At 47.4% G+C, this 11,581-nt stretch overlaps 2 protein-coding genes across 2 annotated transcripts in view; one reads left to right on the top strand and one right to left on the bottom strand.

Annotated features, from left to right (window-relative positions):
• SND1 (staphylococcal nuclease and tudor domain containing 1) overlaps positions 1–11,581 on the bottom strand; it is a 458,234-nt gene that overhangs the window by 63,901 nt on the left and 382,752 nt on the right. The gene's annotated exons all lie outside the window — the stretch shown is intronic.
• LRRC4 (leucine rich repeat containing 4) lies at positions 764–4,624 on the top strand. Its single transcript, XM_003789762.3, has 2 exons — positions 764–804; positions 983–4,624. The coding sequence occupies exon 2, from the start codon at positions 1,083–1,085 to the stop codon at positions 3,042–3,044; it is 1,962 nt and encodes a 653-aa protein (XP_003789810.1). The 5' UTR covers positions 764–804; positions 983–1,082; the 3' UTR covers positions 3,045–4,624.

The following is an 11,581-nucleotide window of genomic DNA, read 5'->3' on the forward strand; positions in this document are numbered from 1 at the left end:
CGGACTCCCTGAAGGGGCCTGCGGTGCGGGCGCGACCGCGGGCGCCGCGCGCTCCTCCGGCCGGCGGACCTGGTCCGGGCGCAGCAGCCACGCCGCGGCCCCTCAGGGGGCTGGACGGATTACCGCTCCTCGCGCCAGCAGACGGCGGATTGGAAAACTAAGCCCAGTTTTTGTCTTTTTAACCCCTCCAAGAAGAGGCGAGGAGAAAGGGGGTGTGTGTCTGGGGAGGGCGAAGGCGCAGCGAACACCTCCTCTTAACTCTCGCAGCACCGCGAGCTCACGACTGCAATCAGCTGCCGCCGGCCGGGAGCAGCCGACACCGGGAGAGAAGAGCGCAGCACAGAGCGAGCGCGGCCTGGGCTGCTTCGGGGCGCCCCCGCACCCCCCTCCGGCGGCAGTGCAGGGAGCGGGCTGGGGGCGCCGGAGGCGCACTTTGGCGATGAAGCGCCTTCCCCTGTGGCTGGAGCAAGCCGGTGCCAGGGTCCAAGGACAAAGCAGGGAAGCGCTGGTGGCGCTGCTCCTCGGGCGGAGGGGGGGGCATGCACCTGCATAGCCCGCCGGGCCTTGGCTCTCCCTGGCGCGCCTCAACTCCGCGGCTTCCGCGTCTCCTGCTTCGGATTTACTAGAAGCCATTTTGTCTCCCCCACCCCTCCTCTCCCCTCCCCTCCCCTCTGCCCTCCCCGCCCCCACCACTTCCCCCTTTTGTTAATTAAAACTAAGAAGTCAGAATGGGAACGAGGTGCCCAGCACCGGAGGAGAAACCTTAAGGACACCACGCCAATTCTTTCCAGCCTTCCTTCCGAGGTAGGTGACAGCGAATTGGGTGGGGATGGTTGCAGCGTGGGAGAGAAAGTCGTAGCTTTCGGAGGGCTTGCCTTGAGGGGGGCTGGGAGATGAAGGACCACTCTTTAGTTTGGCAGGCTTTTTTTCGGCCGATCTGCTCCGTCTCTCTAATCGCCCCCCTCCCCACCTCCTTCTCCAGATGGAAAGAGGAGCTCCTAGCTCACTTAAGCCGGGGTAGGGCTGGTTCTCCTTTCCGAGCCAAAATCCCAGGCGATGGTGAATTATGAACGTGCCACACCATGAAGCTCTTGTGGCAGGTAACTGTGCACTACCACACCTGGAATGCCATCCTGCTCCCGGTCGTCTACCTCACAGCTCAAGTGTGGATTCTGTGTGCAGCCATCGCTGCTGCCGCTTCAGCCGGGCCCCAGAACTGCCCCTCCGTCTGTTCGTGCAGTAACCAGTTCAGCAAGGTGGTGTGCACCAGGCGGGGCCTGTCCGAGGTCCCGCAGGGTATCCCCTCCAACACCCGGTACCTCAACCTCATGGAAAACAACATCCAGATGATCCAGGCTGACACCTTCCGCCACCTCCACCACCTGGAGGTCCTGCAACTGGGCAGGAACTCCATCCGACAGATAGAGGTGGGGGCCTTCAATGGCCTGGCCAGCCTCAACACCCTGGAGCTGTTTGACAACTGGCTGACAGTCATCCCCAGTGGGGCCTTTGAATACCTGTCCAAGCTTCGGGAGCTCTGGCTTCGCAACAACCCCATAGAAAGCATCCCTTCTTATGCCTTCAACCGGGTGCCCTCCCTTATGCGCCTGGACTTGGGGGAGCTCAAGAAGCTGGAGTATATCTCTGAGGGGGCTTTTGAGGGGCTGTTCAACCTCAAGTACCTGAACTTGGGCATGTGCAACATTAAAGATATGCCCAATCTCACCCCCCTGGTGGGGCTGGAAGAGCTAGAGATGTCAGGGAACCATTTCCCTGAGATCAGGCCTGGCTCTTTCCATGGCCTAAGCTCCCTCAAAAAGCTGTGGGTCATGAACTCACAGGTCAGCCTGATTGAGCGGAATGCTTTTGATGGGCTAGCCTCACTTGTGGAACTCAACTTGGCCCACAATAATCTCTCTTCTTTGCCCCATGACCTCTTTACCCCTCTGAGATACCTGGTGGAGTTACATCTACACCACAATCCTTGGAACTGTGATTGTGACATTCTGTGGCTAGCCTGGTGGCTTCGAGAGTACATACCCACCAATTCCACCTGCTGTGGCCGCTGTCATGCTCCCATGCACATGCGAGGCCGCTACCTGGTAGAGGTGGACCAGGCCTCCTTCCAGTGTTCTGCTCCCTTCATCATGGATGCACCTCGAGACCTCAATATTTCTGAAGGTCGGATAGCGGAACTTAAGTGTCGGACTCCCCCCATGTCTTCTGTGAAATGGATGCTGCCCAATGGGACAGTGCTCAGCCATGCTTCCCGCCACCCACGGATTTCTGTCCTCAACGACGGCACCTTGAACTTTTCCCATGTGCTGCTATCAGATACTGGGGTGTACACATGCATGGTGACCAATGTGGCAGGAAACTCCAATGCTTCGGCCTACCTCAATGTGAGCACGGCCGAGCTCAACACCTCCAACTATAGCTTCTTCACCACGGTAACGGTGGAGACCACGGAGATCTCGCCTGAGGACACAACACGAAAGTACAAGCCTGTTCCTACCACATCCACTGGTTACCAGCCGGCATATACCACCTCTACCACGGTGCTCATTCAGACCACCCGTGTGCCCAAGCAGGTGGCAGTACCCGCGACAGACACCACTGATAAGATGCAGACCAGCCTGGACGAAGTTATGAAGACCACCAAGATCATCATTGGCTGCTTTGTGGCAGTGACTCTACTAGCTGCCGCCATGTTGATTGTCTTCTATAAACTTCGCAAACGGCACCAGCAGCGGAGTACAGTCACAGCCGCCCGGACAGTTGAGATTATTCAGGTGGATGAAGACATCCCAGCGGCAGCATCTGCAGCAGCAACAGCAGCTCCATCCGGTGTATCAGGTGAGGGGGCAGTAGTGCTGCCCACAATTCATGACCATATTAACTACAACACCTACAAACCAGCACATGGGGCCCACTGGACAGAAAACAGCCTGGGGAACTCTCTGCACCCCACAGTCACCACTATCTCTGAACCTTATATAATTCAGACCCATACCAAGGACAAGGTACAGGAAACTCAAATATGACTCCCCTCCCCCCAAAAACTTATAAAATGCAATAGAATGCACAAAAAAAGAGACAGCAACTTTTGTACAGAGTGGGGAGAGACTTTTTCTTGTATATGCTTATATATTAAATCTATGGGCTGGTTAAAAAAAAAGATTATATTAAAATTTAAAAACAAAAAATTAAAACAAAACTATTTTCTAACTTGTAAGTTCTATTTAAAGGGGGGGGAGGGGAAATCTTGGGAATGTTGTGGGTAATAAGCAACTTGCTATGCTGCCAGAAGGGATTTCTGGTATAAGGTTGAAACTGCTAAGATAAAACAAACTAAAACAACAAATATCCCTAAAGAGGTAGAATGTGGGCTGCTGAGGAAGTAGGAGGGATAGACTGAATCTGTCATTTTTTTAGATGACGATGCTTCATAGGATACAGGAATACCCATTTCTACAGACATCTTTCTTAAGCTGAGAGCTGTCTTTGCAGTTTTATCTTATTTAAAAAAACAAAAACAAAAAAAAAGCATCATGAATTTGTACTGTGCCAAATGTTAGAGGCAATAATTTTTTTCTTTAGAAGCCAAGGGGAAGATAGATCTGCAAATGTATTTTAAACAGGAAAACCACCAAAATTCAAATCAACCTGTTAAGGGGCTGAGTCTTTGTCCATGTGCACAAGTCATTGGGACACGCATGTGCCTTGCCTGACACAGTGCTTCAGGAAGGAGAAAAGGAAGGGAGCTGGCGTAGCTCTCGTGTAATGCTTTCACACTGCACCAGATTCCTGCAGTTGGGCTTAACCCACTCTGCAAGGCATGTGTCTAATCAGGGTTTCCCATGAAAAAGAGGAGGTCCCTGAAGGGGGTGCGGCAATGGGGAGTGGGAGTGGGAAGAGAGGGCAGAAGCTAAGAGAATGTACTCACAGGAGGCCACAAATTAGCTTTGTGCCATGACCACCTGTTGTTCCTGGTATCTGACAAATGATTGTAGATGATGGCATTTTATGATTTTTAAAAAAGGTTTTGTTTGTTTTAAGGTGGAGAGCAAGGAGAGACTGGGAGTGGGGAGCTTGGGGGAGTGGAAGCTTTTCTCATGCTTGTGATTTGGTGACTACTGTAAGTGCTGATTCATTAGGGATTATTACAGCTGATGTCAACTGGTTGTGGTGATGGGGTGGGGGCAGAGAAGAGGAGAGACAAAAAGGGCACACAGGCTTATTTAAAGTATCCAACTAGTATGGGTCACAAAAAAAAGATGTGAGATCCACAGTTACAAGAGACACACATGCACACATGAGTGAGTTCTGCATGGAGTCCTGTTGAAAAGAGCACTCTGAGGGGAAGCTTCCCTCCCCCAGGCCCACCTCAGGAGGAGGTGGGAGAGAAGGGGTGGCGTGGGTGGGGAAGGCAGAAATCTCTGTTATTCCGGTCCACTTAATGATGTAACTTCTTTCAGTTATTATTTTAGCTTTAAAAGAAAATAAGGGGTTCAGATTTGAAAGGGGGTGGTATGGGTGGGGGGGAATTGCCAACAAAAGAACACTGATTGTAATGTGAGAAAAGTGTATTTTTGTATTTTAATAAATACTGTTCAATTTTTAATTCAGTGTCCCAAAAGGGTTAAATTGAATAAGACCCTGAACCTATAGATTCTTATACACATCAACCAAGTCATTTCTATTTAAAGAAAAAAGGGAGGGCAGGGGAGGGGAGAAGTACAATGGGGGGGGGAGGCAAATGTTATTTTTTTTTAAAGTGTGGGAAAATGATAAAGTTGTCAACAACCTTTCCTTAGCTCAAATAAAAGCACCCCAATTCTAGTGCACCTTCCACAAGCTAATTGTGTTAGTCCCTGGCTTTGTTGGGGGTCCAACCAAATTACCACTGCCCTGGAAAAGCAGGGGAAATGGGTCAGCTTCAGCTCCTGGGAATGGGCCAAAAGTTAAATGCCACCTCAGCAGAAGCTAGTCAGGCAGCAACAGCTCTACCCAAGGACCCTGGGGAATCTGGATTTAAGAGATCTGCAATAATGCAGTTTGTCTTAAATTTCCCACAGACAGTATTTTTTGTTCTCTGGGTGTTAAATAGTCAAACAGGTCTTGGTGGTGGGTGTCTGATCTACTGATGCTTACTGAGTAACGATGTCTGGAGAGGCTACGTGAACTAGGACCTTGTGTTTCTTCAGTGCTAATATTTGTACTAATGCAGGGAATCGGGACTGAGTGGGAACTCCCTGGCACTGAGGAGGAAAAGAGAGAAAGGCAGCACTTTGCAGCAATTGGCTAAGAAAGGGCCAATTCTTAATCCTCTTGGGTACAGAGATCATTTCTGGGTATCAGTGTTAGTGGTAGCATATATGCATAGGTACACACTTATAAACTGCCACTCATTTTTCTAGGCACCAAAGATAATGTTCCCTCTGCCTCTCCTTTACCACCATACCCTTAGTAAAAGGAAAGAAAACAGCAGAGTAAAAGGTGGAACTTGGCTAGGACTAGTTGAAAAAGCAAGAAATTATTCTCTTTCTCAATGCCACAAGCCACAACTCAGGCTGTTTAAAACACTTTGCTGGGAATGCATTCAGAAGCAATTGTGGAGGAAGTTGCTGCTTCAGACATAGTGGAACACCCCTCTTTTTTTTTTTTTTTTTTCCCCAGACAGAGTCCTACTTTGTTGCCCCCAATAGAGTGCTATAATGTTACAGCTCACAGCAACCTTTAACTCCTAAGCTTAAGCGATTCTTTTGCCTCAGCCTCCTGAGTAGCTGGGACTATAATAGGCACCTACCACAGTGCCTATTTTTAGAGTTGGGGGTCTCCCTCTAGCTCAGGCTGGTCTCGAACTCGTGAGCTCAGGCGATCCGCCTACCTCGGCCTCCCAAAATGCTGGGCTTACAGATGTGAGTCACTGTCCCTGGCTACCTCTTTTTTTTTTTTTTTTTTTTGATAGTTATTTAGGCAGAAGCTAGTCAGGCAGCAACAGTTCTACCCAAGGACCCTGGGGGATTTGGATTTAAGTGCATTAACTATGCAGTGACTAAGGGTCTGTGGCTAATGGTCTGAGGGGAAAGATAGAAAAATGGGCCTACAACAATCTGTGGAAGAGTCCTAAGAACAAATGTAGTTGTCTTGAGGAAGAGCATATTCAGATTTTAGAATCTGTGTGAGAAGTACTTTCTAAATGGAATATTAAAGGAAGTTGGAGGAGACTAAGAATATGGATCCTAAGTGTAAGCATCCTTGGAGCTGCAAGTATACTTCCTATCCCCAGTGGGTTAACCCTTCGATCTGGGCACCATTTCAGGCCTTCAGAGCAGTAAGCTTCCTTTGCCATAACATTGGGTATATTCTCTGGAGCAGGCACCTGGGATGGCTCCTCAGAGAGGAGTCCCACGAGCACCAAAAGAACAGCCATTAATGCTTTGTTAGTGACATCCTCTGGCCTGGCCCAGGTTTGTTAACCTGGGAATGGAACATGAGTTGGTAGCTCTTCAGAGGGGTAGTTATAGTAACACATTAGAGGTAAAGACTGGTGCAGAATATATGGAATTAAAGAATTTTTCTTGGAACTGAAGGCTGTAAAAAATCATTTAGACTAATCCCTTCACATTTTTTGGTTAAGGAACCTGAGCCCTAGAGAAACTGAAAGATATATCAAAGGTCATATGACTAGGTAGTGGAAGAGGTGAGACTAAAATCCAGAACTCTTGACTTGCCAGTCAATGTGCTCAGGCTCTTACTATCAAGAAAGTATTTCTTTCCCTACCAATATGCAGTTAAAATGGGACCTGCCTGCAGATATTTGTGTTCTTTTCCTTCAGAATTGGTTCCACTGCCTTCCAGGGCCTGACCAACATTCTGAACACAGGGGCTCCACAGTTGGCCCAGGGGCAACATGCACTAAAGCAGGGGTCCACAAACTTTTTAAACAGGGGGCCAGTTCACTGTTCCTTAGACCATTGGAGGACCAGACTGCAGGCCCCAGGACCCCAGGACAAGTCGACTTTCTAAGCAGGACAGGTGGGGCAAAAACACCCGGCGGGCCGGATAAATGTCTTGGGCGGGTTGCATATGGCCTTCAGGCATAGTTTGAGGATGCCTGCACTAAAGAGTTAGAATTTCAGGATTGTATGTAACAGCTTTCTGATTCTTAGGCCCAATAGTAATCAGAAATTGTACGGTCCCATAGAGGACGACAACTACAGGGGAAAGGGTAAATTAGATAAAGATGGAGTGTTCATGGTAAGAAAGGTAGGTTGGCCTCCTCCCAACCTTTGACTTAGAAGCTTTGCAGAGTAGAGTACTAATAGAAATCTTCAAGCACCTCCCAGAGAAATTCTCCTTACTAGAGTGGTTTTTGCTTATTTGGCCCAACAGAGAATACTAGGGGGCTCCTTAACACCCCCATTCACTGTATCTACCCCAGCTCTAACTAAGTGCCAGGCTATAGCTATCACTTCCATGATCGCTCCAGGGCTTGTTAACACCTTTCAGTGTAATGCTGCATCCCATTACCATCTAAGGTAAAGGTAGACAGCTAGTTTCTTCAGCCTAGAGACATTAGCTTTATCATGGTTATTTAACATGTATTGAGGCCAGCAACTTGGTGGGTGTTGGATGGAACAATGCAAGACAATTCCTATTGTTGGGTCAGAGGGCCAGAGTCGGTGGTCTCAGTGCTAATGGAGGAGGGGAGAGAAAGAAAGCTCAGTGGACCTTACTCACTCTAGGGTCCTACTTCAGGGGGTCACACCCCACAATTAAGGCTCTACCATATCTCTGCAACAAAGCAGCAGGGGCTTAAAATTAGAAAAGAGAAAAGAGAGAAAGATAGAACATTTATATCCAAACATATGTCTGATTTTATCTCCTCTGCTGGCACTCAGCACTCTATGCCATCGGCTAATGCAGGCACTGTTCAAGCCATTTCTAAATCTTGCCTCAGCTAAACTACAAGGCAGCTTTTGGCTCAAAGCAACTCTCTTGGTCTCCATCCATTCAGAAAGCACCCTTATCCCTACAGGGGGAAGAATGGTTGGGCAGTGGATTAACAATTTTCATCTTTGCTTTAAATTAAAGTGAAGTAAATTACTTCTTGGAGCAGAGATAAGGGCTTCAGGAACAAGATCAGTAAAATACGCACATGTACGCCCATGCACGTAGAACAATATGGTATAGTATTTGAAAGCACAGATTCTGGAACTCATCTTCCTGGGTTGAATCATAGGTTCCATCACTTACTAGCAGAGTGACTTTGGGCAAGTAAGTGCCTAAGGCACTTAGTCCAGGAATGGATTACCTGTTCTTATGGTAAACCAGAAGAAAGTAAAGGTGCCAGTGGTATTATACAAGCTGAGCACAGGGACAAGAAATATCTTTCTTGGAAGCCTTAGTCTTTTACTAAGAAGGCAAGCTTCTTAGAGTCTTCTCCACCTATCCCTTTTTCTCTGTTAGGGTGCTGTCAAAGCAATATTATTAAGAAGGTTAATGATAAAATCCTCCCTGACCAGAGTGACACCAGGACTGGCAGTGGAGAGGGAGGAGGCATGTGGAGGGAGCAGGTAGCACAGAGAGGGCTTCCAATTAGTAGTGGAGAGCCTGGAGAAAAGAAAGGCAGGAAAAAGGCACCATACTTTGAGCAAGTGAGAAAAGAATGGACCTATATGACAGATACACAGGCAAAGGGTCTGCAATGCAGTTAAGGAGGAAAGCCAGGGAGATTCTTCTGCCCTAGCAAGTGGGAGGACTTTTAGTGGGAAATTTCACGTGGCAAAACAGAGGAGAAAAAAAGCGGGAAGATCAACTTTTCCAAGGAGGTGAAGAAAGAAATGTGCTTTGATTTCCTAATGAGAGGCTAGAATTAGATTTTAGGACGATCACAGGCTTTATCTTCTAGTACATGCTAGCTTTGCTGTCAACACTTAGGCCAAACCACCTACCCACAATAGTCCTGTCCTACCCTGGAGGTTGTCCACTGCTTGGGGAAGCAACCAGCCTTCAGGGCTGTAATCTAATCTGGACTCAGACAGGCTCCCTTAGTGATCTGTTCTGAACCCATTCCCTCATTTCTGTTAAGGCTTAGTCATGGGGGGAAGGGGGTTGAGGAGAAGATGCAACATGCTGTTTGTCCACAAAAGGAGTATTATTCCAGAGGGAGAATGTTATATAAATCATGTTTTCCAATAAAAATAATGATGACTATGAGTTCAGTGCACATAGACCCTTCCAGTGAGTCAGACAGATTAGGACTAGGCCTGTGGGGATATCCCTGGGAGAAACTAACTTGTCAAAGGAAGTTAGCATTTTGGGAGGATGGAGTGATTTTCTGTAGCTTATCCCATTAGTAAGAGTTTTGAACCTTTAGTAGGAAAGCACTGAGATGAGAGGCTACTCTAATGCTAGGTGTGAGGGCTAGATGGACCAGAGTAGCACTTAGCCCTTCAGGTACATTCATCCTGTATACCCAGGAACAATATCAGAGCCAACTACTCAAGTTTAAAGTGGTTACAGAATGCCAAAGCAATAGCCTTTGATCCACTATTTCTTTTATACCTACCTATTTTCTTATATTCCAGCTAATAAAAAACATCCTCCAATTAATTATCATTTCAGGTTTTCTTTTTTTTGAGACAGAGTCTTACTTTGTCACCTTTGGTAGACTGCCGTAGCGTCACAGCTCACAGCAATCTCAAACTCCTGGGCTTAAGCAATTCTCTTGCCTCAGCCTCCCAAGTAGTTGGGACTATAGGTGCCTGCCACAACACCTGGCTAATTTTAGAGAGAAGGTCTCGTTCTGGCTCAGGCTGGTCTCAAATTTGTGAGACCGGCAATCCACCTGTCTCCGCATCCTAGAGTGCTAGGATTAAAGGCATGAGCCACAGCTCTTGGCCCCAGGTTTTCTTTTCTTTTTTGTTTTTTGAGTAAGAGTCTCACTCTATCGCCCTAGGTAGAGTGCTGTGGCATCATAGCTCACGGCAACCTCAAACTCTTGGGTTTGAGCAGTCCTCTTGCCTCAGCCTCTTGAGTAGCTAAGACTACAGGTGCCTGCCACAACACCAGGCTAGTTTTTCTATTTTTAGTAGAGATGGGATCTTGCTTTGGTCAGGCTGGTCTTGAACTCTTGAGCTCAAGCAAACTATCTGCTGCGGCCTCCCAGAGTGCTGGAATTACAGGCATGAGCTACTGTGCCTGGCCCATTTTAGGTTTTCTTTCCCATAAACCCCATTTGAGTACATTCACCTGCCATGACAGGACCTAGGAAGTCCTATATGATCCATTTTGAAGAATGATAGCTGTCTTCTAATAGTCTCATATTTCCTCTCCAAGGCAACTCCTTAATTTGTAGTCTCTCTTACAGTTTCTTTAAGGTCTCAACCCTGGTTTCTCTGCATCTCTAAGCTAGGGCTGATTTAGTTACTAGATAAGTCATTCTACCTGCTCGATGAGTCAGCAAGGATAACTGAGAAGAGCTTTCACACACTGTTTCCTGTACAAAGTTTGGTTTCCTGGCCTCAAGCTATTTCTACCCTGTCTTCAAGTCTTCCTCCCTTCACCTGCCCACTCATCCAGCTTCATTAAGACCATTTAGATAGCTTCTCCCATCATAGGGGAACTGGAAGAGTTATTGGCAGCTCTCTGCAGAAGTAGTTCCAGTCATGAACCAAGTACCAGTTCCCTGGATCATGCAGCTATGTCTGGAGGAATGCTTAGTGCATCCTACACAATAGGCCCAGAAACGGAGCTCAGGCCACAGATACTAATGACCCATTCCTGCAGCCTACCAGTCACAGTGGTTATAAGTTATAATCTATTACCATTGCAAGAAGACTTAATTTTTGGACTTAAAGTAAGTTGGATAATACTTTATCCTATTAGTGTCTGCCTGTGTGAACTGACAATGGCTTTCTGCTGACATGATAGCATATTCTTCCAATTCATCTCTTTAAGTCTAGGCAGGGGTGAGGCTGGAATAAGAAAGGAGGGAGGAAAGAAAAGCCTAAGGAAGATGCTACTAAAGGAACCAGGGAAAGGAAAGACAATTTCCATTAGAAATGATGAGAGGGTCAGCTACTCGGGAAGCTGAGGCAAGAGAATGGCCTAAGCCCAAGAACTGGAGGTTGCTGTGAGCTGTGACGCCACGGCACTCTACCGAGGGTGACAAGGTGAGACTGTCTCTAAAAAAACAAAAAAAGAAGAAATAAATGATGAGAGGGGACTCAGACAGGACAAGATGGAGCTATTTCAAAGCACGTTTGCATTTCATTTTATTTCTCTCATGAAGAAAGTTATTACAAGCACTGGGGGTGTTGTGTGCATGTGTCAGAAGAAGTATTCTGAAACCACAGAGAAGGATGCATACAAGAATAAGGCACTGGCCTCGTCGATGTGTTCTTCGCATTCAGTCCATTGTGCCTGCTGGGTAGCTTTCCCTTTCCTTACTTCCGCTTCCTCCCTCCTGCCTAAATCTACTTCTGCTCCGACTAGTGGTACCACGTCAGAGAAGACATCTTCACCTCATGGGTGTGGCACTGAGATAGAATGTTTATGTCTTCTAAATTCT

The sequence above is a fragment of the Otolemur garnettii genome, unplaced genomic scaffold, assembly GCF_000181295.1.
Source record: "Otolemur garnettii isolate 467f Iridium unplaced genomic scaffold, OtoGar3 scaffold00037, whole genome shotgun sequence".
Lineage (NCBI taxonomy): Eukaryota > Metazoa > Chordata > Mammalia > Primates > Galagidae > Otolemur > Otolemur garnettii.